General features: G+C 42.4%; 1 protein-coding gene across 1 annotated transcript; it reads left to right on the top strand.

Annotated features, from left to right (window-relative positions):
- Nucleotides 1–4033: 4033 nt before the first annotated feature.
- On the top strand, nt 4034–24080 carry LOC134202423 (symplekin-like). Its single transcript, XM_062677423.1, has 5 exons — nt 4034–4324; nt 4423–5827; nt 21783–22964; nt 23084–23826; nt 23885–24080. Exons 1-5 carry the CDS (start codon nt 4241–4243, stop codon nt 23987–23989), a joined length of 3519 nt encoding a protein of 1172 aa, XP_062533407.1. The 5' UTR covers nt 4034–4240; the 3' UTR covers nt 23990–24080.
- Nucleotides 24081–25578: the final 1498 nt, after the last annotated feature.

Genomic DNA, 25578 nt, shown 5'->3' with positions numbered 1-25578 from the left:
TTCTGAAACTTTCGGAACCTGTCATAAGACGAGTTTGAACAATCCCATTGAATTCCACCACTTAATTAAGTGGTGGAATTCAATGGGATTGTTCAAACTCGTCTTATGACAGGTGAAAACATTCCACTAAAAAGCTCAAAATAATTTTCTTATCAACTTTCGGAAGCTGAATGGCCGAAGGAGAGGAAGTCCGAAACGTTCGTCACGGAAGAAGAGCTGCGACCGTGCTATGCTTTTACCACAATACAGATACCAGAGCACCTGGTGGAACTTGAAAGGTTCTCTCAACTCAACAGAGCAGTTCGAACTGTAGCTTACGTGTACCGCTTCTTCGAAAACATTAAGCGGAAGGTCAGTGAACGAGAACGATCGATAGGCCCGTTTAAATCCGAGGAGCTTCAGAGAGCTGAAAGCCTTCTTATTCGGGAGACCCAGTGGCAGTGCTTTCCTGACGAAATGATTGTTCTTAAGCGAAATTCTTCGAAGACAATGGGCGAGCAAACACCGTTAGCAAAGAGCAGTGTCCTGTACCAATTGTGTCCGATATTGGATGAACAAGGCATCATTCGAGTGGACGGAAGAACCGCTGCAGCTCCAAACGTAGAAAAGGAAGCTAGGTTTCCAGTGATCTTACCTAAAAATCATCGGTTGACTGCTCTACTCCTGGACAGCTATCATCGGAAATATCTGCACGGTAACACGGAAACGGTAGTGAACGAAGTCCGACAGCGATACTACATTCCAAAGCTCAGGACGGCGGTGAGCAGTGTTGCTAAGAAATGCCAATGGTGCCGCATCTACAAAAGCTCACCGAAGATACCCCGCATGGCGCCTTTACCGCTAGCTAGGATGGCGTCATTTGTGAGACCATTTTCTTATGTCGGTCTGGACTTCTTCGGGCCGTTGACTGTAAAAATTGGTAGATGCAATGCGAAACGTTGGATAGCTTTGTTCACGTGCATGACAATTCGTGCGGTTCATGTCGAAGTTGCTCACAATTTGACCACCGATTCTTGCATCAAGTGCATTCGGCGGTTTGTTTGTCGACGAGGTTCACCAGTAGAGATTTATTCGGACAACGGCACAAACTTTCAGGGTGCCTTCAGATTACTACAAGAGCAAGTTGAACAACTAGCCGTTACGTTTACCGGTACCTCCACAAAGTGGATGTTTAATCCACCGGGACGCCGCACATGGGCGGAGCCTGGGAGAGGATGGTCCGCTCCATCAAAACTGCCGTCGAGATGGCGTACAACAATGATCGTAAACTTGACGATGAGGCGCTAGGAACATTCATCATCGAAGCTGAAGCAATTGTAAACAGCCGTCCACTAACTTATATGCCAATTACTTCAGAGGAAAGCGAGGCACTTAAGCCGAACCACTTCTTGCTCGGCAATTCCAGCGGCGTCAGACAGCCGGCAATAGAAGCAACGGATTCAGTAGCAGCTCTACGCTCTTCGTGGAATCAAGTTCAGCACCAATTAGACGTATTCTGGAGAAGGTGGATTAAAGAGTACCTTCCGACGTTAACTAAGCGGCCGAAGTGGTGTGGCGAAACAAAACCGTTGGCGGACGGACAGTTAGTGCTGATAGTCGGTGAGGGAAAGCGGAACGAGTGGAGCAGAGGTCGCATAGTTCAAACTATTAAAGGGGCGGATGGAAGAATAAGGCAAGCTATGGTACAAACAAAGAGGGGGCTGGTGCGTAGATCGGCGGCTAGGCTGGCAGTACTAGAAGTTGATAATGGTGGTAACACTGGACCTGGTGGCCAGAATTACGGGGGAGAGAATGTTGGTACTGGCAGCCCTTCTGGTAACGGTACCGTGACGGCCGAAGGCTCGTCGACAGGCCTGTCAGGATGACAGCGAATGATCAGACCGTGACGATTGGTGTGTCATGCACTTTATAATTAATTCTAAAGGTGATTTGTGCTTGCAATAGTTGAGAATTTTAAAGTGGAGATAATCTGATAAATACTTTGAACCAATTTGATAAAATTAAAATTGAACTATTTCTTACAGCTAGTTACATACTAAAATTGTTAGTTACTAAGATTAATTGTTCCTATCTAAATTATCTCGAGTTTCATGCAAATCGTAAGTTACATAATTCTATTGTTAAAGCTTAACCTAACTTAGCCTATTCATGCAGGAAGCATACGGAACTCATTCCGATCGGTAAAACCGTCCTTAAGCCTTCATGCAAACCGATTTATGCGAGTAAAACCTAAGTTATATATTATCCAGTATTTTGCGCTCGGTAATGGCGGCGTGAGTTCTCCTCAATTTGACATTCAAGAGGTAGAAAACATTAGAACTCATCGAGGTAGCCTTGATTCAAAATATATTTGAGTGAACAAGTAAACGTCAATAAATGTGCATCTTTTGGGGGAAATCAAATACAATTTTGAATTCATCAATATTATTGAATGTTTATCTAATTTCAGGTGTTTAAGGCAAGCTCCATAAACTCCATAAGCGAAGTCACGTGAACATATTTAATAGAATGGCGATTTCCATGATTAATCAGACGCACATTAACCGCGACAATGTTGTTAATTTCATAAGGCCATGGTGAAAACTTTGTGGCTTACGAGGTGAAGGTTGCCGTTTAATGATGCTGTACGAGCAAATATATTAATTGGAATGCAAAATATCTATACATGATTTTACTCTATACTGAACAAAATTCTATTTATTTCATAAAATTATAAAATAATACCATATCAGCCAATTGAAAAATACCATTCCTTATGCTATTCAACTACCAATGATAATAAATTTTGTTCCCTATCAGACCAGCCAGAGTTTACTCTGAGTTGTTCAATCCGGTTCAATCAATGTGTTAGATCAAAAATCCACCATCATTATCACAAATCAAGTCAAATTTTCTTACAAAATGAAACCCGAGAGGCTGAAACAAATCTCATACAAAAGCAATCAATTAGATGCTTTAAACAAAATTGATTCCAATTAGCTTCTAGTGTTATCCTTCTATGGTGAACATTAATTGCTTCACGGAAATCAGCTTTCTAGAAAACCTAAAATTATGGAAACGTTTTTGTTAAATATGAATTTTAAAGAAAATTAGATTTGACTTGATCTGAAACTCCATACTGAAACTCCAGATGCATAAATTGGACGACGTTTGTTTATTTAGTGAAAATTTGTATTGGGTCAAGGCAAACTTGATGAGTTCCAATGTTTTCTACCTCTTAAATGTCAAACTAAAAGGAACTCACGCCGCCATTACCGAGCGCAAAATACTGGATACTTGAATTAAAATAACAATAAATTGCAGCAAAAGCTACGTTACAATACACACCCGGCGGTGTTGTAAATTGCTAAAAGAAATCGACCGCGTGGAGGACGTCTTTAACCGAAAACTTTGGGAACACAAAGGGTGGAACAGTTTAATCTGGGAAGATATAATTTTTTAATCAAACAGTGGACCTACATTGACATCCATGTGTAAGAATTCTTTAATCGAACGTTTCGATTATTTTCCAGGGGGAGAAGGAGGAGCACCGAATCCCTACCCCAACATGTGCGACATCTGGATTTGGTTCTAAACTGTAAACAACAGTGTTAATTCTCTACCACCTTTTTGTTATGGCGAGGCAATTTTTATGCACACTTTTGTTTTCGATATTTTATCAAAATTAAACACTCAATCATGCAGCAATTTAACGATATGGTATGCTTGAGATACCTGCTTGATTATAGGGACTCGAAAAAGAATTTATTTGCACTAACTAACCGAATATAAAAATGTTCGCATTAACGATTGCGCCCTAACACCGGTTCTAAGCTTCGATGCAGAGTACACGAGCTTTGTTCGCCAGTGACAGGCATATGAGGCCCTTGTTATTTTCAGTGCACTTTTGTGCAAATGCGTTAATAATGGATAGATGGACACACTGGGTTTATGCCCACCCTGTAACGCCCGTAAAAACGTAACGCTCTAGTTGTGACGCGGGCGCCTTCATTCGGTTTGTTTTGATTCTTGATTGTCAAAAATTCTGCAGTGTCGGCTTGGTATTACGAGTATTACATTTTTTTGGAAATTTTGTTCGAAAATTCTCAGCAGTAACTCTTAAAATGATACTTAGGCCATAAAATATATTTGGTGGACACTACCAGACCGTGCAGTTTCTATTTCAAACAAGTTATAGGTCGGAGATTTCCGTGAAAACATTTATTACCGCGCGGGGAAATTTCAAAGCAAACAGTTGAAAATGGATTTTTTCCGTAGCTCTAGTTTCAACCAAGAAACGGCTTCGCTTTTCATGGACGAAAAGATTGCATCTGCCCGTGGAAAGGTTTGCACTTGTTTATATGAAATTATTATTTCTCGAGTTTAAATTAGCTGTTCCGCTGGTTTGATTTTTAACATCAACATAACCTTACTTTCTTTTAGATCATCGAAGCTTTGAACGAATCCTTGACGGCCAACACCACCCAGAAGTGTGAAATCATTGCCAAAGTCCAGGAACTGATAATTCACTCGGATGCCGAGCTGCTGTTAGAGTTTTTGGATAATATACTGGCATTTGCACATGACTCCAACCAGGAGGTGCGAAAGTCGGTTGCCGGGTTCATCGAAGAAGTTTGCAAATCCAACATTAGCTTGCTCCCTAAAGTGGTTCACATATTGTTCGCTCTGCTGAGGGATACGGCTCCGAGTGTGACCAAAAGAGTGATTCAAGGATGTGGTGCGATCTACAAACAGGCCTTGCAATGGATCTGCTCTCTGTCGGATATTACGGAGGAAGTTGAGCAAGCCTGGAACACGTTGTGTCTGATCAAGGCCTCGATTTTGGATATGATTGATAACGATAATGACGGCATTCGGACGAATGCAATTAAGTTCCTTGAAGGAGTGGTCATTTTGCAGACCTACCCAGATGAAGACAGCATGAAACGGGAGAACGATTTCTCCCTGGAGAATATTCCGTTGACGTTGAAAATTGCTCGAAGGCGAAAACTGGAAGACGAAGCTGGCCACATTTTTGAGTTGCTGATTCAGTTTCATGCCGCTTCTTATATTTCTCTTGTGAATCTTATCGCTTGTACGGGTACGCTCTGTATCATAGCCAAGATGCGTCCGTCCATGATGAATCAAGTAGTGGAAGCTCTATCGAATCTACACTCAAACTTGCCACCAACACTGTCGAATTCTCAGGTGAGCTCTTTGCGGAAGAAATTGAAAATGGAGTTCTTGAACCTGCTGAAACACCCGGCTTGCTACGAACATCAAACCACCATCGTTCAAATTCTGCAGGATCTCGGCGCCTCAAACAGTGAAATCGGTCGAGCAATTCCGAAGCTTGATAAACGCGAACAGCAGCGTCGAGCCAAGCGAGCGCGGGACAGCTCAATGTCTTCTCAGTTGGCAGCAAAGAAAGCGAAATTGAGCGAACATATGCGTCGTGAGAAGGAGCGTTCGGCTGCTGCTGCCGCTGCAGTGTCTTCGGAACCACGTCAAATGGAAATCGATTACGACGAATTGAACGAACAGAAGGCCCGATCCAATGTCCTGAACGAACAGTTCTTGAACGACAATCTTAAAAAAGTGGAAGTTGTTGCCCAGTTGGTGTTGAACAATTTGACCAAGCTGCCGCCGGAACCTCCGCAGCAATTCGCACAGAATTACTCTTCGATGCCGGCCAACACCACCGTCCCGCAGCAAATTCAGAAGATCGCACAAGTTTTTGCACAACAGATGACCGACGTACGGGTTGGGCCAGGTTCGTCTGCCATGACTAAGGAACCACCGATGAGACCGAAGATCAGCGACGATGAAGAGCGGAGTATCATTCAGGGTGAGTATATTAGAATTTGTCAATTTGTAATATCTGTAATGGAAATATGTTGCATGGCGTTTCTACACAGGTTTCCAGAAAAACCTTCAGAAATTGAAAAATGGAGGAAGATAATGGGACATGATGAGTTTTTAATGCAATCATACATTGACTAGTCTGGACTAATCAAAGATTCTGAACTGAAACAAGATTATGCTAACATAAATTTGTTATGTGTAAAAAAAACTTTACATAATTATTATATAAAAACTGTTTTCAATGTCAATTTATTTATATTCTCACGAAATCAATGAAAGCCAATGAGTGGAAACGCTCTTGTTACATAGTTGTTTCATCTTTTTAGAGAACAGAACTATCTTGTAAGCAAAACAAATAGAAAAACAGATAAAGCTTTGAAGAACAAAACTGATTTCAATTGGTTAGGGACGGAACAATGATGAAAACACGCTGATAGAGAACGCGTCATGATGCAATGATGGGAGAAGTGTCAATGAAGGTATATTAAAATCAAGTTTGATTTGAAGACGGGCGTTTCTGGAACGCTGGATTAAGAACGCTCTATATGAGCTCAAAAATAGTAGCGCTGCTGGGATAAACAAAATTCTGGCCGAGCATCTCGAAGATGGAAATAAGAAGCTGCAAGGATTTGTACTCCATGCGATTCAGCGGGAAGCTAACCGGCATTATTTCGCGGACGACATCAAAGATATTTTAGACGGCATTCATCCCACTAACAAAAGAGACATCGACACCAAGATTGTACATGTTGCGGGTAGATAGCCTAGTGTAGATTGCTGATTAAGATGTATAAGTCACGTATACTATGAAGAGAAAAGGCATGGAGCTGATGCGATTTTGCGTTATTTTGAAATGGAAACCAAATTCGCATTCAGTTGACAGACTTTTAACCAAGTTATGACACGAGTTGGGAGTTGACTCCAAGGCGGCGTTTTTTTTAAACTACAGCATTATTAACATGCACCGGGTGAGGGTAACCGACGAGATGGGAGCATTCTCTACAAAGCTGGAACACACATAATATGGTGCCCACTGCGGGACGTCAAAATCGTCATCGGTGAAATGAACGCTCAGGTAGGAAAGGAGGAATTATACAGACGTCATCGGAACGCGTAGTCTGCTTACCGTATCGAACTTTGCAGCCTCCCGCGAATTGTCAGTTGAGAACAAACTTTTGCTCGCAGGAATATCCACAAGGCCACACGGAGATCACCTAATAAAAAAAGGAAAACCAAATCGGCCAGGTTCTAATCGACGGTAAATTCTTTTCCGACATCATGAATCACGCCACTATCTCGTTACAGTTTAGCTGCTTTCAAAGCTCTCAACGGTGTACTTCACGAGTTGGAGTCGAACGCTACGGCTGAGCATTGGGCACTTACCACTATACCAAGATTACGTGCAGCAGCTGTAAGAGACACTTCAAACGGAAGATCAACTAGATGCAGCTTCTCTTGCTGGAGATAAATTCACTCCACTATTGGTAGTACTGCAACTACCGCACAAGGCATCAGAGAAAGGATTGATATGACGTCTCTTTTTATTTGCACGCATACACCGGCGGACACATCCGCGGCTTGTTACTGCCGACACACTAAAACTACCCTGTTTACAGCTGAAATGCTTACTCAAACACTTCGAACTACTTTTCTCAAGTGCCAGCTAGGCCACCAAACCTTCGATGCCTTGTCAGTACAGAATGTCATAACCGAGTCCAAAAAAAAATCCATTAATGTATTGTTCTAATTCTCTGTACCATTATATTTTAATCTGTAACTAATGAAATGTACGACATTTCGCGGTCTACAACTACGCGTTCATTCAACCCTCTTTTTAAGGCACTTATTGGAGGGACGTAAAACGAATTTTTGCTTAAACTACTTTTTCAATTATTTCATTGATCTTATTTCATTGATCTTTGCAATGTTTTGGGGGCGTTCAGATCGCAGAAAGCTTGATGCAAAATTTCATAATTTCCGCACGATTAACGTTCCAACTGGCTTGTCGTTAAACTCACCAGGAATCCTAAGTGCCTGCCCATAAACGAGATGAGCAGTCGAACATTTTAGATCTTCACGGAATGCTGTTCGGAGGCCAAGCAAAACAAGGGCCAAACGATCGTGCAATTCTTCCGCAATTCCGTTCGTCTGCTGGCTGTTGTGTAAATATGATGCACGCCGAGTAACCTTGCTAGCTCCCAAAAAAGATTTGATTCGAATTGTCGGTCTTGATCACTTGTCAACGTTTCCGGGGTTCCGAAACGTGCTTTCCATCCTGAGTACAAAGCCATTGCGACTGTTGGTGCCGTCATGTCATTGGAATTGCTTCTGGCAAACTCATGAAGCGATCGATTATAGCTAGCAGGTAGCGAAATCCTGTTGACGGCTGAAGTGGACCCACAAGGTCGATGTGAATGTGTCGAAACCGAGCTTTCGGTATCTCGAAGCTGGCGAATAGAGCAACTGTCTGTCGATTGATTTTAGAACGTCGGCACTCCAAGCATGTCTTCACGGAAGAATTGATGTCCTTGTTCATAGAAGGCCAAACGAACCGATCAGCATTGATTCGTCTCGTGGCACGTGCCCCAGGATGAGCCATTCTATGTAATTGTGCAATAAATGTAGTACGATGGCGTTCTTGAAAATAAGGGCGTATACAGTTGTTATGCGAGACATCACAGCCGGTCATTCAACTGCCGGTCATTCGTTTGATCCTTACTGGGATGCCCGCACCAAACCGAGAGTAGTGAAGATAGTCTTACCTTGAAATCTGTTCAGCAAATCTTGAACGTGAGAAACAGCAGATTCAGATTCCAACGGCTAAGGTTGCTAACCAGCGATCACACACAGCGACAACGAATGCCGAAAATTTCAACGAGAAATGTGATTTCTGTGACGCACTCCATCGAAACTATCAGTGCAACAGACTCAACACAATGTCGAGTGCAGAAAAGTTCAAGAAAGTACGCGCGGCAGGTATATGCTTTAACTGCCTCCGAAAGGGACATCGTTCTATTGCCTGCCCTTCATCAAAGACCTGCCAAAAATGTCAAAAGCGACACCACACGCAACTGCATGACGACACTACGAACCAGCTGGAGTCTAAAACCATTATCGCAACGACTGAGTCGGGAACTGCAGATCTCGGAACGACATCGACGTCCTCATTGTGTATTCCACAGGAACAAGATTCGTCAGAGAATGTAACGACAACATGCTACCTGAGCAACGACCACGCTCCGAAAACAGTGCTACTGCTAACTGCAGTAGTTCTAGCGACCGACCGAGACAACCGAATCCATCAGTGCAGAGCCCTTCTGGACAGTGGATCCCAAGCGAACTTCATTACCGAAAGCATGGCCAACACTCTTGGAATGGAAAAGCAGCGTGCTAATGTTCCCATATCTGGCATCAACAATGTCAGGAGTTTGGCACGAGACAAGGTGGAAGTTCATTTTCAATCCCGATGCAGTGATTTCCGTGCGGCAGTTGAATGCCTGGTGACCCCCAAGGTCACTGGAACAATCCCGACAACAAACATCGATGTCACTGATTGGGTAATCCCAGATGGTATTCAACTAGCCGATCCGTCGTTCTTCAAATCCAACAAAGTTGATATGCTGATTGGTGCAGAGTTGTTCTTTGCACTGATGAAACCAGGACATATCACACTCGATGACGATCTTCCCGAGCTACGAAACTCGCACCTAGGATGGCTAGTAACTGGTGCTTACCGGCCAACACGAAAAGAAGAAGCGATCCAGTATTCCCATGTTGCATCTCTCGATTCTGTCGAACAAATGATTCGCCAATTCTGGGAAATTGAAGAAGTTCCGAATGCTGCCACTACTTCGACCGAAGAACAACGATGTGAAGACCATTTTACATCAACACACTTCCGAGACAACAGTGGACGATTTGTGGTTCGATTACCGCTCAAAGAGAACGCCAATCAGATGGACAGCTGCCGAAATCTAGCAATGCGACGCTTTTTCATGCTAGAAAATCGGCTACAGCGCAACCCCGAACTGAAAGCGCAATATGTGGACTTCATCCGAGAGTATCTGCAACTTGGTCATTGCCGAGAGGTAAATGTGGTCGACGACGATACGAACATCAAGCCATATTATTTGCCACATCACGCGGTACTTCGTCCTGGAAGCTCGTCGACAAAATGTCGGGTTGTTTTCGACGCAAGCGCTAAATCTGCTCCAACGAATCTGTCGCTCAACGATGTGCTGCTGATAGGTCCAGTAGTTCAAAGCGACATCGTCTCCATCATGCTTCGCTTTCGACTACACCAGATTGTTTTCTCGGCGGACATTACCAAGATGTACCGTCAGATTAATGTGCACCCCGACGACACACACAAGCAGCGTATATATTGGAGGGAGAATCCGAACGATCCGCTGAAAATTCTGGAGCTACTGACCGTCACTTACGGTACTGCTTCAGCGCCTTTCCAAGCCACTCGATGCCTGGTGCAGCTGGCCAACGAAGAAGAAGCGACATTCCCGGTAGCAGCAAATATCATCAAGTCTGACTGTTATGTTGACGACGTCTTATCATCAGGGACCAGCTAAAATTGATGTTGGCTCGTGGTGGATTCTCAATTCACAAGTGGTGCTCCAATTCACCCGAGCTATGTACTTGCACGTATTCCGGAAGATGAGAAAGAAACGCTGAAGCCGCTTGCAGATCGCCATGTCAACAATGTCATCAAGGTTCTCGGCCTACTGTGGGAGCCAATCACCGATGAACTTTTAATTGCCGAATGCGCAAAGGCGCCAACTGAACGCGACCCACCAGCTACGAAGCGTATAATCTACTCGGAGGTAGCGAAACACTACGATCCGCTAGGATTATTCGCACCTTCTATCCTTTTAGCAAAGCTTCTGGTACAACGCTTATGGCAATGTAAACTGGATTGGAACGAACCCGTTGACGACCAAACACAAATGGAATGGAACAACCTCAAGACCGCGCTCCCTCAACTGATGCAGGTAAAAATCCCTCGCCAAGTAACGTTTCGTGGTGCTGTTTGTTACGAGCTGCACGGATTTGCAGATGCATCTAATGCGGCATACGGAGCCTGCGTTTACATAAAAAGCCTAATGGATGATGGAATCGTCAAATCCAGACTGCTAATCAGCAAATCGAATGTGGCACCACTCCGAGCACTTACGATTCCACGCAAGGAATTGTGCGCATCGTTGTTACTCGTTCGTCTGATCTGCAAGGTGCTGCCAGCCCTCAGCATCAACATACGAAAGGTAGTGTTATATTCCGACAGCGAAATAGTTTTGGCGTGGCTGAAAAAGCATCCTTATCAGCTACAAACATTCGTGTAAGCGAGATTCAAGCCAACTCCGATGGACTTTTTTGGAATTATGTTCGTTCCCAACACAACCCAGCGGACATTGTATCTCGTGGGATGCTTCCATGCGAGCTTATGGTTAGCGAACTGTTCTGGACTGGTGGCAAGTATATCAACTCACCGGTTACTAGTCTTGAGGTGGTGAATGATGTGCTCGACGAGGATCTACCGGAACTGAAGGCCAATGTAGCAGCAATGCCGGCGCTCATCGAAGAGTAGCTGGAAATATTTGAAACCTGCAGTTCTTTCCGACGGCTTCAACGAATAATCGCGCGCAAGCCTAAAAAGGAGCGCATCACAAGAAGACATCTAATCGTGCAAGAACTTCGACGGTCGACGATGGTCATCGTACGCGTGGTTCAGCACATCGAACTACGCGATGAAATCCAGCGAGTGAAAACTAAAACGCTTTGCAAACGCATCGGAAATCTCAGTCCGATCTACACCGATGATGGTGTGCTAAGGGTCGGTGGACGACTCAATCATTCCAACTTATCCGACGAATCAAAGCACCAGCTAATTCTTCCGAACTTAAGTCCAGTCACACATCGCCTGATCCGAGAAATGCATCACGAACTTTTGCATGTTGGACCGGCTGGACTTCTTTCTGCAATTAGACAGCTGTTTTGGTTGCTACGCGCTCGATCAACCATTCGACAGGTGACTAGGTCATGCGTGAAATGCTCGATCGAATCCAACATGCATTTCTCAGCTCATGGGCGATCTTCCAAAACAACGAGTGACACCATCCCCCGTCTTCAGCATTACTGGTGTGGACTATGCCGGACCGATGCTTGTGAAGCAAGGAACACATCGTCCAAAGGTGGTCAAAGCTTACATCGCGGTTTTCGTTTGTATGGCAACGAAAGCCGTACACTTGGAGTTGGTGTCCGATCTGACAACCGACGCATTTCTCGCCGCCTTGCAACGCTTCGTGAGCCGTAGAGGAGTTGTTTCGCAAATTCATTCTGATAATGCGACAAATTTTCATGGTGCTAAGAATGAGCTTCACCATGTATTCGAGATGTTCCGGAATCAGCCCGACGTAGACAAGATAGTAAGGTTTTGCCACTTGAAAGAAAGTGAGTGGCATTTCATTTCGCCAGACTCTCCTGAATTCGGTGGCCTGTGGGAGGCTGCCGTAAAGAGTACCAAGACACACCTGAAACGAGTGATAGGAAATAAAACGTTAAATTTCGAAGAAATGGTAACAATATTGTGCGAAATTGAGGCCGTTCTCAACTCGAGACCATTTTTTGCTATATCCAGAGACCCAGCTGATCCAGAAGTGATTTCTCCAGCACACTTTTTGATTGGTCGCTCAATGACTGCCTTACCCGAACCAACCTATGAGGACATCAAGATCAGCCGGCTTAGCCGCTGGCAACATCTGCAGCTACTTCGAGAACAATTCTGGAGGGCTTGGTCTCGCGATTACTTGTGCAGCCTGCAACCGAGGAAGAAAAACTGGAACACCGCATCGAACGTTCGACCTGGGATGATCGTGCTTCTACAGGACAAAAACCGACCTCCACTGCACTGGAAGCTCGGTCGTATCAACAAAGTCTATCCTGGTCCCGACAGTTTGGTCCATGTTGTAGACGTTTTCAGCGAAGGCAAAACTTTCTCCCGATCCATTGCGAAGTTATCTGTTTTGCCAATTGAAGAAAACCAAGGCCAACCTGATCATCAATAATTTTTTGAACCGCGACGCTTCAACCGGGGGCAGGATGTTCCGTACGGAATTACTTTACCGTGTACGCCACAGTTGAATCAGCAAACGCAAGCGCTATGTATATGCGTTTCAACAGGAAGCGAGAAGGACGAAAGAGGAAATTTAGAAACGGCGCGAAAGCGCGCGCAACGGAAGGAGAAGAAAAATTTGAATCGTGTTTGCCTCCATTTTATGCATCACTAACAGTCCGACTACCGACGAAGCAACATCGCGATGAGCCCCAAGTTTAGTGTTTTTCAATGCGTTGAGAATAAAATAGTTTATTCAATTTCGACCGTGATTTCTAATTATTCCGACCGCAAAATTAACGAGTTGTCCGCCCGCAAAGAACCGTGCTCAGAAGTCTCGAAGTTATACAGTCCACATTGTGTCCACCGAACTCGATTTTTTCCCGACCGAACACTACCGATGGTTCGAAGTTTGGTCGTTCCGTCGTTAAGCTGCCGGTGTCTCAGTTCCACTAGTAGTCCAAAATGCGCGAAAATATGCACTCCGATGATAGCTTCGATTACATCGATCACAATAAAACGCCAATTAAAGCGTCGGCAGAGTTCGAGATCGACTGAAATATATTTGCTGGCGTAAGTGTTGATGTATGTGCCGTTGGCATCATGTAGTGAGAAAGGAATAGTTCCTCTCTGCTTATCGCTTCGTGATGCAGGTATTATTGAATCGTAAAATACGTGAACGGTACCTGTTATATCTTGTCAAAAAGACTTTAAAAAACTTGAGCAGGTACACCCAATATTTTTTTTACACGGTTGGTATTCTTTAATTTCCCGGTTAACCTGATTTTTCACAGCTTTTTAAATACCACCTGAATTTTCTTTGATTTTTTGTGAATTTTTTCATGGGGTTAACTTATAGTTTCATCAACGCCGTAATCAACTAAAACTAAAAAAAGAATCGGGTGTACTCAGAAATGATTTATGATAAGCCACAGAAGCTGTGAGTTATTTCATGAAAATAATTTTCAAAAATAATAAGAACGACTAAAATTTTTAAAATTTGTTGGGTTGACAAAATAGGTCAAAAATGTGACGAAAGCGGGACGTGATAAAATCGGTTTGAAAATGTAGAGGTAGGAGGTAGACAAAATCGGACCCAGCATCGGTCCGACCTTCTTGGAAAAACATGTCTCCGAAACAAATCCAAGAATTTTTATGCCAAGGTCTCTTCTAAATGAGTTTGTGGGGAGCCTGTTCCAAGATGACTGTTCCGGTTGATATGCATCCTATACAGGAACGGTCATCCTGGAACAGGTGACTAAATCGGGTCAACACTGTCCTACTTGGGAAACATGCTTCCAAAACAATTACAAGAATTTAGATACCCATATTGCCAGGATTTCTTCTAAATGAATTTGTGGTCACTTTAGGCCCTCCGGGAACCTGTTCCAAAATGACCGTTCCGGATGATATCCATCCTATGGTCTTAACTATATGGAAAACATGTTTCCGGAATAATTCCAAGAATTTTGATACCCATTGCCAGGGTTTCTTCAGAATTATTTTGTAGCCACTATATGGCCCACGGGACCATCTTCCGGGATGTCTGTTCCGACATCAAATGATCAGGTGGTCCTTATACGTTGTGAAGCCATAAACTTTGAATTTTTTACGAAACTGGTAATTCAGGATTCATGAAATCATCATTTGGTTTCTATAGCATCAACTTATCCTTTTTTGAGACATAATCTAGCAAATCCGGAATTCCGGTAACCAGATAATCCGACGCTCATCCAATTCAATTCTTTGAATCGCAATCCGCTTAAACGATCAAAAAAAGGTTCTCAAGGAGCCAAAAGCCTATACTTCAGTCTGATATAGAGGACGAATTTCTGAATCCATAGCAAACGGAATCGTCCAAATCGGTTGAAAACTGATGAAGTTGTGGTGATACCAAAAACGTGGGTACCCGGCTACCTTGTCGGTACGTTAAATTGTAAAGATATTTAGAGGCTCCTCCTCAAGCCCCTCCCCCCTTTTTTTTTTTATCTTTGTTATCGAGACTTTCAGCCCGAGGCTGGCTCGTCTCGTCCCCCCTTTTTGGATTTTCATTTTGATACCACTCAAACCTAAATTTTGCTGAGTTTGAAGATGTCACACAGTTTCAATTTCCTGCAATGTTTAGAACTCTAAAAACAATCACTTGAAGACGAGAAAAGTACCCGGGTACCCTGTAGGTAACCTAAGCATTAAGGTCAATATGCTAACGAAAGATCTACATGCTCCATTTAGAAAAGCAACATTGGATATATTAGATATAATACACTCTGAAAAATCTTCACGTCATGTTTACCTGAAAACAAATGTGGTTCTCATCCACCACACTTTTCACGTAAGAGTGACCTGAATGGCATGTAACCTGAACAAAACTTAGCTTGGGTGAGTTACGTGATTTATCAGGTGAATCTGACTGGATTTTCCAGTATCAATGACGTGAAGTTTGAAAGTAGTTACGTGTTTGATCAGGTGAACCTTACGTGATTGCTACGTACTGGTTACGTGAACTTTTAGTGAAAGCTACATGATATCAGGTATGCTTTGAAATATATTACAAAATTGTTTTTTTTTTAATGAATGCAAAATAAGTTAGTAACTGCCAGCAGCCGTAAATAGGAAACCTCTTCGCGTTGCTGATGCGCTTGATGCGTTGAAATGCATTTGATGCAAAATGATGTCTTTAATATTAGACAAGGAATGCTGTCATTCGGCAATTGCACTTCGGATGTATCGCTAAAACACTGGTGGAGAACAAATCAACGAATGTCGAATGAAATTTATCAGATTTGGACAGCAATGTTGAAACTAGATTCTTTCACAAACATTGCTGCTATTTCCGATGTTGAACCAATCAAAAGGTAGTCCATCCTTGGACGTTGAAATCTGAAATAATTTTTTTATGCTAACGCTACCGAAAAACTGTAGTTCTAGACTTCATGTAGCTTAAACTTCTTCCAAATCACTTTTCTACGAATCTTCTAAATTTCATGCGACTTCCGTTGATATTTTTTCCAAGGAGGGAACTGAAGGTTCGGAAAATTCTCGCCTAGTTGCACCTAAAATATCCTTTACCTCTGCGAAGCCTAACTATGTTTAGGTTATGTATCATTCATTCTTACGTGATTGTCAAGTCACTTCCACGTGAAAAGTATGGTGGATGATAACCACGTTTGTTTTCAGGTAAATCTGACGGTAAGATTGTTTACAATGCTGGTTTTCCGTAAATGCCGAAGCTGCAATCACACTAACACAATCTCACTTAAGTTGTTTACGAGTACATACAAACATATTCACCAAGATTTTTAGTAAAAGTTACGTGAATTTCAGGTGAACATTACCAACGTCACGTAACAATCGTCGTTTGTTCAAGACAGTTCAGTTACGTGATTTTTCACGTGAATATGACGTGATGATTATTTAGAGTGTAAATTATTTCTAAAATTCCTTCAGATTTTTTATGGAAATTAATTCCAAAATTCCTACGAACTAATATACTTCGGAATTGCAATTATGTTAAAAAAATCCTAAGGGAATTTTGGATAGAATTTCTAAAGGAACCAACTATTTTATGGAATTCCGAAACAATTAATGGAGAAAGTTAAGAATGTTAGAACAACCTTCAGGAATTCTCGCTTAACTTTTCAAATGGACCTAAGTAACATTTTTTTTCAGGAATTAATTTGTAATCAAACAAAAGAACAATATTCAAATTATTCCATAAAAAAAATGTTACTTAGGTCTTTTTGACAAGTTAAGCGAGAATTCTTTCTGAAATTCCTTTCGGAGTTCATTCGGACATTACATTAGGATTTTTTTCGGAGATTCCTAGAATTTCGTTATAGAATTTTAGGAAGAATCCCTAGAGAAAATTTCGAAGAAATTACTAGAGAATTTCCGAAGGAATGGAATTTCAAAGGAAAAAAAATCTAAAGGAGTTTCCGAGGAATTCCAGAAATCATTTCCAGAATAAGGAATTTCAAAAAGAATTCCTTAATATAATTTTATGTTTTATGAAGGAACTTCTAAAGCAATTTCTCAAAAAATTTCTAAATGAATTCCCGGAAGAATTCTTTACGAAATTACTTAAGGTTTTTCTGAATTAAATTCCGAACCATTTTTCGGAGAAGTAAATTCTTGAAGGAGTTTAAGAATAAAATTCTAGATGAATTTCTAATGGAATTGCTGAAGAGATTTTTGAAAGAATTTCTGATAAAATGCCTGAAAGAATTTCTGAATGATTTTACAAAAGAATTTCTTAAAGTATGTACCTTTCAATTTTTTTTTTCAAAAATTAATAAAATCATCTGCACCATGTGTAACTTAAATCCGTGAAAGCTGCTTCTAGATGTTATGTGTTCAACGTATTTTTAGAATCCTGGAAATTTATTGAAAACCCTGGAAAAATCAGGGAATTTTTGTTTTGAAGATGAATCGACACCCTGGGTGAACTATTTCGCGGTCAATACCATTTCACAGATTTAATTTTACTAATATTGTGTATTGCAAAGCAGGCCAAGTTCCAGTTGGAATGTGGAGCCATACAAGAAGAAGAAGATATTAGATTTGTATGAATTCATTTCTGCATAAAAAAACGTTTTGAAACAAAGCTACCTTTGCCTCATACCGTGTGTTGGGGTGTTGGGTTGCCTCAAGGGGATGTCTTCCTCGCAAGAAACAAGGGGGAAAATACTATTTTTTCAGAGCCTTTGCAAGCTTGTTTTATTACGCTTATTGGCCGCTTCCCGGGTTCTACTACTCACGGACCTTTAGCCAGGTTGAATTCATTTTTTCCACGGCTGCGTAACGAGCGCGCATATTTATGTACACCCGATTCTTTTTTTACACGGGGGATGTGTTCCGTGTAAAAAAAGTTTTCAGTTCAAAATTTGAAAATCCGTGTAAAAAAAGTTTTATGATTTCTCAAATCATGCAAAATGGAGCAACTTTGAAAAATTTTTGTATAGGATTTTTTTTACACGGCCGTGTAATGTGTATTCCTGGAAGTGGTCGATGGTCACTTGGTTTCGGACGACTCATGTAGTTCCGATATGGCTCCCTTGAAATTGCTTCCCTTGTCCGAAAAGATTTCCTTGCATAAGCCAGACTGGTGAACTGATAAAAAGTGGCTAAAAAAGCTTCGTTGGACATATAGCAGACCACCTCCAGATGGATCGGCTAGGCTTTTACAAGGCGATCTTTGTACCGGCTCTACTTGACCAGTATCGGACCACCTTACTGTACTCCGGTTTTTTCAAAAGGATGTATCTGGGTCACTCGGAACTTTGTTTATGTTTATGTTTATGTTTATTGTATAGATTCATCTGACATTTAGTGGTCTTAATGAATATAGTAAATTTTAAACAAGTATACATTAAACGATTACAATCTTCAAAGGTGGTCAATGGTAAATTAAAATCAAATAGCCTATAAATGCTGTTAAAAGCAGCCGCAGCAGCACGGAAAGGTTCATTCATGCCATACATTCGATTACGTGGAGAAAGGTGCAGGAAATCTCGTTGACGCATTGTTCGTTCCGGAGCATAAATATTTAATCTCATCAGAAGTTCCGGAGAGTCAATTTCACCAGTCGCGATTTTGGCCACGAAGGCAACCTGCGATCTATTCCTTCTCATTTGAAGAGTGTCAATACCAAGTAGTCTACATCGATCCTCATATGCGGGAAGATGAGCGGGATTCCTCCATGGTAGGTGCCGGAGTGCATAACGCACGAATCTACGCTGCACGGTTTCTAGCCTTGAGATCCAGATGCTATGATAAGGGCTCCAAACTACAGCACAAAATTCAAGGATAGAACGAACTAGAGAGCAGTACAGAGATTTTAGGCAATGAGGGTCCCGGAAGTCTTCAGATAGTTTGAAAATGAATCCGAGTTGCCTATTAGCTTTTGCGATGATGTCGTTATAGTGCGGCTTGAATGTCATGTCTTGATCCAGTGTGACTCCTAAATCCTTAATCTTATTCACTCTCTCAAGGGTAGTACCAGAGATACAATAATCAAAAACTATCGGCTTGTGTTTCCGGTAAAAGGAAATAGCATTACATTTTTGAATACTGAGCGCCAGGAGATTAGTAGTGCACCAGTTCGCCGTTCTATCCACACGCGACTGCAGTTCTTCACAATCCTCGATGCTGTTGATAATCATAAACATTTTAACATCATCTGCATAAAACAAACGACAACCAGGAGGTAGCAGTCGAGAGAGTTCGTTGATGAACAGCGTGAACAAGAGAGGTCCCAGATTACTTCCTTGTGGTACACCAGAAGTATTGGAGAAGTATTCAGACTGTGAAGAACCGATTTTCACAGAAAGCAAACGGTTAGACAGATATGATTTGAACCAGCACACTAGATGACGACTAACTCCAAGTTGTTCTAACTTTGCAAGCAATATTCCATGGTCGACGCGGTCGAACGCTGCTTTTAAATCCGTATAAACTGCATCAACTTGGCCACCGGAGTCCATGGTACGAACACAAAGCGAAACAAACTCTATTAAATTCGTTTCTACAGAGCGCTTTGGATAGAAGCCGTGCTGTGCTGTAGATATGTACGCTTTACTGGCACTGAATAAAACGTCATTCATGATTATTTCGAATACCTTGGAGCAAGAACATAAGGATGTGATGCCTCGGTAATTTTGTATCTTCCTTTTGTCGCCTTTTTTGTAAACGGGAAACATGTGCGACGTCTTCCATTCATCAGGAAACTTTCCCTCCTGGAGCGACAGTGTGAAAATCCTGGCTAAGTGGGTAGCCAGCGAGCTCGAACAATTCTTGAGCACAGAAGACAGAATACCATCCGGGCCGGCAGTGTACGAACTTTTCAATTTTCTGATGACTGACAGAACGGTCTGCTCATCGATTATAAACGCATGTAAATCCAAAACATTTCTCGACGTGAACTGATTTGCAACAGCTATTTGATCGGCGGTGGCCCTGGTGCCATTGAAGGTACTCAGAAAATGTCAAACAAACAAGTTACACTTTTCCAGCTCTGAACTGGCGGTTTCTTCTCCCAGATGCAAGCACGAAGGCAGACCTACTTCCTTTCGTTTAGAGTTAACAAACGACCGTTTGGCTCGGAAGCAGCGGAGACATGAGGTAAGTAGGAGTTTTGCAGTCTCCCGCAAAAAGCCATTGAGGTAGATCGGATGCAGCGAGCATCAACTCGGCTGATTTCATCAGCGAGATTCTCTTGCTGGGTGACCGTCACGGTGAGCTTCAGAGCACTGAAACGATGGGGTGACGACTGATGATACGTCTTGAAGGATCCTTTTCTTGACAATTTCGAATGAATCGCTGAAACAGAGCGATCACCTGGTGGGGTTTACGGAATGAGCTGTACTTTGAGAATACAGCCAGCTTATCCTGGTTGATAGCGGGTACTGCAACTATTGGTATCGCTCTCAATTCCGGGATGATTCCGTCGGGTAGATCTTCGAGAATCGCTATGTCTGCACACTAGAGAGGTCCCGCCTACCAGAGTTCGTTGGTACATCTGGCAACAGACCTCTTGACACAATGTCCACTGGGTTCTCCTCCGTTGATATGTACCTTAGACTGGCCCAGATTACTATGGGGAGAAAAAAATGTTGTCGAATTCCACGGGGCACCCCCCAGAATTGTGTCTTTGGGTGAGAAAATCAATCTCTGAAAATTTCAGCTCAATCGCTTGTTGCATAAGCTGGCGCATTTGATTTGAAGTTTGTATGGGGATTTCAGCCAAAATGTATAGGAAAATACACCTCCATCACTCATTCGATCTGGAAATTGGTTCTGATTGCTCGATTGACCTCAGAATTGCAAAAACGGCAGTTGGTATGCTACAGAACAATTTCACAGAACATTGCATGATGATTAAATAAATTTTTATATAATTTTCGGCTGAATTATTAGGAGCTGATTTGTGTATTTTTGGGTTTTTTGATCGAATCGCATCAGCCGAAACCCATATAAAAGTTCATTTAATCATCATACAATGTTCTGTGAAATTGTTCTGTAGCATACCAACTGCCGTTTTTGCAATTCTGAGGTCAATCGAGCAATCAGAACCAATTTCCAGATCGAATGAGTGACGGAGGTGTATTTTCCTATACATTTTGGCTGAAATCCCCATACAAACTTCAAATCAAATGCGCCAGCTTATGCAACAAGCGATTGAGCTGAAATTTTCAGAGATTGATTTTCTCACCCAAAGACACAATCCTGGGGGGTGCCCCGTGGAATTAGACAACTTTTTGTTTCCTGGGCCAGTCTAATGTACCTCCATTGTACTCCCAACGGTGAGTTGGCGTATTCTTTCAATGTGGTTTCTTACGAAGACTTGCAGGGTTGCAAGCGTCTTTTGTAGTCAGGCGAGAACTATCTGGCTGTCCAGTCAGAGGACGATGCTGGTAACCTAGTATAAGACCTCTTTTTGACCCCGGAACCGCTGGGCTCGATTTCACAGGGAAATCGGCAACCCCAGGCTGCTGGTTTAGAGCCAACGGCAGCCCCCGAATAGGGTACTAAATAGGAAGTGGGTACGATGAAGGATGTGGTTACCCTCCAATGCATTTTTCTAACTATATCTTTCACATGTTGCGCAATTGCACAAATCGAGTTGCAGACATAGTAATTAATTTCCCCTATGGATGACTAATACCCGTACTATATGTAATTTACTTTGATTTTACATCAAAATTGTTTTTATTTTAACAAATTACAAACTATGGCGAGGTGGTGAGGAGGTTGATTGGTATGAATTTACCACCCATTGTTTGATATTTACCTACATACTATCATTTTCCTTGTTCCCCAGGTCGAAGCCGAGAGTTGGATATGGAAAGCTTAGCTGATGAGGACCCCGATTTGGATGATGCAGAGCTCGATAGACTGCCGGAAGAAGAACGAAAGCGCGCCGAAAACACCAGAAAGCTTCGAGAAACGTTGGAACGTGTCAAGGGAGGAGAACCGAAACTTAAGCAAAGAGTTAAGGCCTTTGGTCTGCAGGACATTACCAAGCCGCAGACCACGAATATGAAGCACAAGTTCCTGCTCGATGCTGTGAGCAGAATACTCAAAGCGGAGAAGCAAGCCCTCAGTGGTGGAGCAGCATTCAAACGGAGGCGTATTATAACCGTGTTCGGATCTTGTTTCATGCCTTCGGTAAGGGATGTCATTCTACAGTTTATCTACGAGGACATCAAGAAGCGGATGGATTTGGCTTTTTCGTGGATTTTCGAAGAGTACAGTTTGCTGCAGGGCTACACTCGTCATACCTATGTCAAGTCAGAAATGAAACCCGATTTCCCGTATACACAGTTAATGCTGAACCTGTTGACCAACATCATGGAGCGACAGGATTTGCGAGAGAAAGATTCATTGTTGAAAAGCATTTATTTGGAAGCTCCGTTGCTTCCAGATGAGATAATCAGTTTGTTGAACCACATGTGTCAGCTGGAAGAACTAGCAGACTGCGGTATGCAAATAGCGAAAGATCTGCTCATCAGAAGGCCACCCAAGGAAAAAGTATATCTGGATATTCTCTTCAAATACTCCGTCTATGAAAATAGCATAATCCGCGAAAAAGCCATCCATTATTTATTGCACATTTATTCGTTGCATCGAATCTTAACCGACGAAATGGAGGCACGATCACTGCAGTGGCTCGGATATTTGGAACACGAAAACCCACCGGAAGATGTGTTCGCCTTTGAACTGGGCCGTGCGGAGATGCCAAGAGTATGGACCGACGAGCTGGCGAAAACCTGCTTGGGTCTGTTCTTGGAGATTCTGGTGTACAATCAGGAAATGATTCATAGATTGTCGGATGTTTACACCAAAGCCACATCCGACATGAAACGTGCGATGCTGAGAGCAATCGAGGCACCGGTTCGCAAAATTGGTGCCGAGAGCGAGGAACTGCTCAAACTGATCGAAAACTGCCCGAAGGGATCGGAAACCATTATCACTAGGATTATTTACATTCTAACGGAAAAATGTAAGTTGTTTTTTTTATGTATTTTGTATTGTGTGTTTTAATTTTGAAACTCGCAGTTCTGGTGTAGACGGTTCTTCTTCGCATCATTTTAAAAATATACTATTTTCTGCACATTACAGCACTTCCCACGCAGGAACTCGTCAACCGAGTTCGTACTTTGCACCAGACTAAGGTATCTGACGTTCGTCTGTTAATCCCCGTTATTAACGGTCTTACCAAGAAGGAAATTCTGGCCGCTCTACCTAAACTTATCAAGTTGAATCCAGTTGTTGTGAAGGAAGTGTTCAACCGATTACTGGGCGTCGGTTCCGAGTACAGTAGTGCTGATCTCCCTATCACTCCTACAGAACTGCTTGTGGCTCTACACACTATCGATACCAGCAAAGTCGAACTGAAGTGGGTTGTCAAAGCTACATCCCTTTGTTTGGCGGAAAAGGAAACCTACACCCACGACATCCTGGGCAGCGTAATTCTGCAGCTAGTAGAGATCATACCTCTGCCGACGTTGCTCATGCGAACCGTAATTCAATCGCTGACACTTCACCCAAGATTGGCAGGATTCGTCACAAATCTGCTGCAACGTCTTATCATGAAACAAGTCTGGAAACAAAAGGTTGTCTGGGACGGTTTCCTCAAGTGTGCCCAACGGTTGACACCTCAGAGTTTGGGCATTTTGATTCAGCTCCCCACGGTACAGCTGCAAGATGCTTTGAATATTTGCCCAGAATTCAGGGAACCGATGCTGGAGCATGCCCGAGAAATTATGGAACATCAAATTGGCCACGTTTCGCAAGATCGCATGGATGTTTTATTGGGTATTTCTCCTCACACGCCATCCGAGAGAACGGAGCTACAAGTTGTTGTAAGTATCGTTTGTTAGAATCACGATCAATGAGTGAAAATCCTTTTTTTTTAAATAGGCCAACTTCAACGAAGAAATTCCAACGACCACCCATATGCCTGTGATAATCAAACAGGAAAAGGACGTAGAACGTCCGGAACCAGCTCCCCCTGGAATGGATTAAACGTAGCAGCGCTTGTTGTTATTTTGTATGGTTGCAAATACTTGAATTGAAATTACGGTAATAAAGTACAATTTTGTGTATTGAACACTGATATGCTTTGCGTTGAAAACTGTAGTGCTCTAAGACCATCATGGGTTGTTTATTTATTTTCTATCTAATAATCCTCGCGAGCATCCTCCTGGTCTCGTGTCCGTAGAGGACTACTAATGGGATAGTTTGGTACGGCGGAGAACTATATTCCATCGGAGCGTCGTGCGGACTCCAAAGTAAGTTCGATTTCCTGACACGATGCGTCGCCGAATTTATCTGCTGGTAAAGTTTTCGAAAGTCACCAGTAAGCTTAAGTACACGAATTCTTCAATGACCTCGATTACAAACTCGTGGTGAGTGGCTTACGTTGTCCTCTCCTGACTCCCTTATCATCATGTACTTCGTCTTCGACTGGTCAAATCCGCTTAGCTTCTCTCTTCAGTCTTGTGTAGGATTCCTCCATCTTTTCAAAGTTACGTGCCTTAATATCAATTGTCGATAATCAAAAGTATGTTACATGGAACAAATTTCAATTATTGTGTAAATAATATGTCTAATTCTTTGTCATACTTAACTCTTTTTTTTGCACCGCATCGCATGGAATGACTCAGGAACAGTGCACATCTTTTTTTTGCAGTTTTACTGGCGGGACTTTGAGTAGAGTAGAAACCCCTGCACCTGTCGTCCAAGTAGACGTTGTTGCAACTGAATCAGAGGGAATTACGTTCATAAATAGTCAGAGAGGTCAAATTTTTGTTTCCAATTGGTTTATTTGATAGGCTCAGGCATGTATAACATTTTACGGAGCTACAATTCACATGAAAGCAGAGACAGAACAAAAAAAAAACTTTGGAAGAAGGAGACAAAAATAAAGCATTAGACTTTGATGTCAGAAACGCAAAGGAAACTATAGATAGTTTGCATATAGATTTCTTCACGATCTCCAAAAACATCTCGAATTACCCTGAAGGGTGGTTTACCACGGGCCACAGAGGTTTCCAATAATTGCTCTCTTGATGCGTCATTTTCCGAACAGTATCGAACTACGTGATCGATGTCATCGTTACCGGATACACACCTAAATAAGTTGCTATCGACAATGTTTATTCTGAAGAGATGTGCGTTTAGTGAGTATTGATTGGACAAAAGCCTCGACATCACGCGAATGAACCCTCGACTTAAATCCTCACCTCTGAACCACATCCATGCATGATAGCATGGCGATCAGTCGGTATGAATTGTGATCAGACGCTGGTTTTCCAGGCTTCTGAATAGCAAGAGAGGTGTAATGCTAACTAACATTGTTTTTATTCCTTTCTTTTATTTGGTAGGACTGTGTTTCTTAACCGCTACTGTTCCGAGATCTACTGTGGCATTCTGCTGTACAGAATCCACACAAAATCTATTTTTAGATTTCCATTATTCATTATTGTTGTCGTTGCCAGTCCATTGTGTCCGTTTGTCCATGTCGTGTGTATCATATTGTCGTTGTATTGTTCGGTTGCATTTATTCGGGTAACGTTGGAGGAATGCCTCCGAGGAGAACAATTTGTCAGTCG

Source organism: Armigeres subalbatus, unplaced genomic scaffold (assembly GCF_024139115.2).
Source record: "Armigeres subalbatus isolate Guangzhou_Male unplaced genomic scaffold, GZ_Asu_2 Contig1208, whole genome shotgun sequence".
Taxonomy (NCBI): Eukaryota; Metazoa; Arthropoda; class Insecta; order Diptera; family Culicidae; genus Armigeres; species Armigeres subalbatus.
Note: the sequence above shows the minus strand (reverse complement) of the source record. Positions and strands in the feature narration are given on the sequence as shown.